Source organism: Camellia sinensis, chromosome 6, assembly GCF_055761805.1.
Source record: "Camellia sinensis isolate YWXY chromosome 6, ASM5576180v1, whole genome shotgun sequence".
Taxonomy (NCBI): Eukaryota; Viridiplantae; Streptophyta; class Magnoliopsida; order Ericales; family Theaceae; genus Camellia; species Camellia sinensis.
Genome location: NC_138966.1, coordinates 57,532,677 through 57,537,694, shown reverse-complemented (window position 1 = coordinate 57,537,694; position 5,018 = coordinate 57,532,677). Strand labels below are relative to the sequence as shown.

The 5,018-nt window shown below is 40.9% G+C and overlaps 1 protein-coding gene across 1 annotated transcript; it reads left to right on the top strand.

The window, feature by feature from the left end:
- Positions 1-1,093: 1,093 nt before the first annotated feature.
- Positions 1,094-1,662, top strand: LOC145793312 (uncharacterized). The gene is made up of 2 exons (XM_082876109.1): positions 1,094-1,409; positions 1,499-1,662. Exons 1-2 carry the CDS (start codon positions 1,094-1,096, stop codon positions 1,660-1,662), a joined length of 480 nt encoding a protein of 159 aa, XP_082732235.1.
- Positions 1,663-5,018: the final 3,356 nt, after the last annotated feature.

Here is a 5,018-nt window from a genome sequence, read left to right as displayed (position 1 = left end):
CGCCCGAAGGCGGGGGCAAGATGGAAGACAATGCACAGAGCCGGACATAACTTATGATCATGCAAAGAAAGCTGTAATGAAGCATACATGCGACAATTTTAAGCTAGCATACACCAAACTACACTACAATGCAGAAAGGGTGTAAGAGAATTATGCAATTCTCAATACGTCTCACTCGGAGGATACAATACTTGTGCGGCTCGTCTGGTTGCACCAACCTCAAATGAACCGTACATACAATATCATGCCTGCAAAGAAAACAAACTTAACAGGTACAATATTGTTAGCAACATGTATGATAGTGTACTTGAAATGCGTGACAACGCGAAGCAAGTGGGAAGCATAACAATGCTATGAAGGTACGGACATGTCAGTGGCGCGCGCGGTCTATGGGGGATTGCGATTTAGGGGCAGGTTATGTGTACCTAACATTGTTGAATTGAGGAAAGAGATTATGGATGATGCCCATAGGTCTTGATATACGATTCACCCTGGTGGGACTAAGATGTACCATGACCTAAAGAGGACATTTTGGTGGGAAGGAATGAAGAAAGACGTAGGAGAGTATGTTTCTCGATGTATTGTGTGCCAACAGGTTAAGGCAGAACACCAACGACCGTTTGGACTTTTGCAGCCTCTTGAGATTCCTACATGGAAATGGGAGTACATCTCTATGGAGTTCGTGGATGGATTGCCGCGGTCTAAGCGAGGAAATGAATCTATTTGGGTGATAGTGGATCGACTCACCAAGTCTGCTCATTTTATTCCTATCAGTGTTCACCGAACTGCGGATAAACTGGCTAGGTTGTATATTCGGGAGGTGGTGCGACTTCATGGCGCACCCATTTCTATAGTTTCAGATCGTGATCCATTGTTTGTGGCAGAGTTTTGGGAGAGTTTTCAGCATGCTTTGGGTGCTAGGTTAGACTTGAGCACGGCTTATCATCGCCAGACAGATGGGCAAACTGAGCGGGTAAATCAGATCCTGGAGGATATGTTGAGAGCTTGTGTCCTCGATCTTGGTGGTAGTTGGGAAGAACACTTGCCATTGGTGGAGTTTGCTTATAATAATAGCTATCACTCCAGCATCAGGATGGCACCTTTTGAGGCTTTGTATGGGAGGCCATGCCGATCACCTGCTTGTTGGATAGAGGTAGGAGATGCGCCGTTGTTAGGGCCAGAGTTGGTGAGGGAGACTACGGAGAAGGTAAATATTATTCGGGAACGTATTAAGACTGCACAAAGCCGACATAAGAGTTACGCTGATAGAAAACGTAAGGGGATTGAGTTGGATGTTGGAGATTTTGTGTTTTTGAAGGTCTCGCCGATGAAGGGTATCATGCGATTTGGAAAGAAGGGAAAATTGGCACCTAGATTTGTGGGACCATATGAGATCACTGAGAAGATTGGTAATGTGGCCTACAAATTAGCCTACCACCTGCTTTATCTATGATTCACAATGTGTTTCATGTATCTTTATTGCGGAAGTGTGTACAAGACCCCTCCCAAGTAGTATCACCCGAAGTGTTGGAGATTAGTGACGATCTAACGTATGTGGTGCGACCGGTTACTATTCTAGATCGGGATATAAAGCAGTTGCGGCACAAGAAAGTGAACTTGGTGAAAGTGAATGGGAGCGAAGATGTGAACGATATTACCTAGGAGTTAGAATAGAAAGTTCGGCGTATGCACCCAAAACTTTTTTTGCCTAGTACTCTCTCCTATCGAATCTCGGGACGAGATTCTTTTAAGGTGTGTATATTGTAGCGACCCTAATTTTCTTAAGTCATTATTTTATTATTATTATGGTTATTGTTATCTTATTTTATTTTTGGCTTTATTAATTTGGTGGTTACATGAAATTTAATGTGATATTTAATGAATTGAATGTTTTACTTATTAATTAGGTGGTTACATGAGATTTAGTGGGTTATTTAATGTTGTAATTAATAAATTTAATGTATCTATATTTAATCTTATATATATAGTAACATAGAAGTATTCAACTAGGTTGGAGAGATCAAAAGAAAAGAGAAGAAAGAAAACAAAGAAACGAGAGAGAGAGAGTAAGAGGAGAGGGAAGAAAAGGAAAGATTAGGGTTTTGTTTTGGTGGCTCTATTAGTTTGCCAGATATTCTTTGATCTTATATAAAATATTGTGAGTACAAAACTCACTTCCTTTGATTTATGTTTAATTCGTGTTTTTTTTTTAATCTATTTATTTATTTATTTATTTATTTATTTATTTATTTTTTTTTATGTTGGATTGCTTTTGTATTTGCATGTAGATGATGGATTGATTTTTCTTATTTTGATTAGTTATGTATGTCTTGTTTCGGGTTTTTATATGGATTTATTTTATGGTTGTAATCGCACTCATGGTTATATGAAAATAAAATAAATTAGAAACCCATAGATAAATTCCTTATACTCCACCATGACTCCATGGATTGTTGTTTTATTTGAGTGATGGGGAGAAAGAGTGTATAAAAAAGTGAGGATTATGAGAGTTGTTTAATGCCTTATGCCCGGCATTGTTATATTTGTCTCATGATGTTGATGAGATGCTCGTTCTCATGAGTAGACGAGTGCTTTGATTTACGCGCGTACGTATATGCTAACCATCCGGGGAGTGTGAGTCAAACTCGGGACGATATCCCCGTGCAAGTTTGGCTTCGGAGCGGTGTTAGGTATACGGGAGGCACATGGGATATATGTGTAGGCCAGAAGGGGAGAGCCGAAGTGGTGGAGTTAAGGAACAAAGAATTTAATTATGAGTTTATTGATATAGTGTGAATTGTATTGATTTGTACATGTTGATAAATAGTAAACGATTTCGATAAATTATGAGATTTGAGCAGAGGCATGCATACGTGATTTTGGACAACTTTTGTGTTGTAGCTTTTATTTAAAAAGATCGATTAGAACTTATAATCGGATGACCTTGGTTATTGTCGGTTTGATTCATTTTGATAATGCAGATTTTATAGGCTGTGTTAACCCACGAAACGAGCTCATTTTTTTTATTGGTTTCTCGTAAATGGAAGTAAAACATTATTCTGCGCACTTTTCATGTTTTGAACGTTTCTGAAAGAAAAATCACCTTAGGGAAGTTTTTGTTCATCTTCAGCTTCAGATTTTTCGATTGAATTCCATCTAGGTTTTTCTATCAAGTTTGTCTCTCAACCTGTTCAGTTTCTGTTAAATTTGTTTGCGTTGTCTTTTTGGAAATTTAATTATGTACAACTTTTGTTCTTTGAGTCTTGGTCAATTTGAATTACTTAAGCAGGAAACGGTGCATTTTTATACTTCTTTAGCAAATTACTTATGATTATATTATACTAACTTTGTTTTGCAGGATGGTGGGTCTTACTAACTTTTTATGTAGGGCTGACCCACCATATTTTTAATTATCTTTTGTTTATTTATAATCAATTTATATTTAGTTGTGTACGGGCAAGAAACTAAATGCCACCGTATCTCGGGAAACTACCCATTCGTCTCAGTGCGGTTGGAACTACTTGTCTTGTCCCGTAACAAGAATTAACTATATTGTTGTTTGTGTCTGATGGGCACGTGGGTATCAATTCTTGTACTCATACCAGTATACCTGTATACTGACCCGTTTTGTCTCTTGGCAACTCGGGTGCGTTCTGTTTGAGCGCAGCCGAGCTTCCTTTGCAGGATTAGTTGAGGCTACGGTGGTGACGTGGAATTACTTTAGTTGTTGGACTTGTTATTGGGATTTCTCATGTTTTCTTGAGCTTAGGGTGGATAATCGTTTATGTATTTATTATTTATGACTTTAGTATTGGAATAATTTGGCATGGTTTGTAACCGTATTTTATTTAAGTTGTTTGGACTATTTATTGTTACCTTGATGTGGAGGTATTGGTTAGTTATGAAGTTATGGTGGATGGTTTGGTTTGCATTTAGTTTTTGATTCACCCCTAAGATTTGGATGATGAAATGTTATTGGGGTTTAGTCCTAATTTAATATTTAATTGTCCGAATTTTGGGGCGTGACACTCTGTTCTCCAACCCTTGCGGCTATCACTGATATTCTTGCCCCTGCCGGGCCTTGTTGCGGCTGAAGCTCCTCCACCACATCTGGTTGATCGTCTAACCATCCCGTAGCCTCTGTTGGTTCGTCATAATCGAACCAGTTGACGGCTGAATCCCCTGGATCTTGGTTACTGTAAAACTGGAGTTTGGCAAGATCCTCTTCCACAGCCGCTACATCATCCGTTCCCTGTCCCAGACTGTCCCCTTGGATCACACACAGCTCCCCCTCTGTTGGTAGTTCCATATCTGGCCTGTCCTGGCCTATTGACAAAATGTAGTCGCTCGGACTATAAGCATTCCCAACACCACTCCCAGATTCCGCAGACTCTGGATCAACAACCCCTTTCTCCTTTGGAGTCTTCTCTCTCCTGTCCTCAATAGTCACCACCGTTGGCTTAGGTTGGGTTAGGGAGATGTCCATCATGCACAAATTGGTGCAATCGGGAAGGAACACTTCCGGCTTGGGCAGGTGGGAGGGGGTGATATAGATGCTAGGATCGTAAGGCACGACCCGAGCTTGGATGAAGTTGACTCTTTTGGGTGGTGGAGTTTGGTTATGTGTGGGCAGAGGGTTTGTAGTAACGTTGGGTTTCTCGGGAGGCAAAATCGCCCCATTATCGATGAGATCTTGAATCTCATGGCGCAATCGGAAGCACAGGTCGGTGTCATGACCGTGCTGTTGGTAAAATGCACAATATTTAGCTGGGTTGTGGGTAGCGGGGAGTCTTTCTGGTAAGGGTCGCGGCTCTAGGGGCTTCAGATGCCCTTTTCTGATTAAGACCCCCAAAGCTTTGGGCAGGGGCATATAAAGTGGAGCGAAGGTTCTGGTGTTTTTGGGTGGGTATTTGACTGTTTGTGGGTTGCTTCCGGATGCACCGGAGAATGGTGCGGCTGCCATAGTTCTTGGGGGAGGGTTGGTGGTGACTATACTCACTTCGGAGGTCCTGGTAGTT

What these genes read in the sequence shown, in the direction of transcription:
- LOC145793312 (XM_082876109.1), top strand. Translation starts at nt 1,094, where the DNA reads ATGGCACCTTTTGAGGCTTTGTATGGGAGGCCATGCCGATCACCTGCT. An exon ending in TGAGATCACTGAGAAGATTG is followed by an intron (nt 1,410 to 1,498) that starts GTAATGTGGCCT and finishes AGTGTGTACAAG; the next exon opens with ACCCCTCCCAAGTAGTATCA.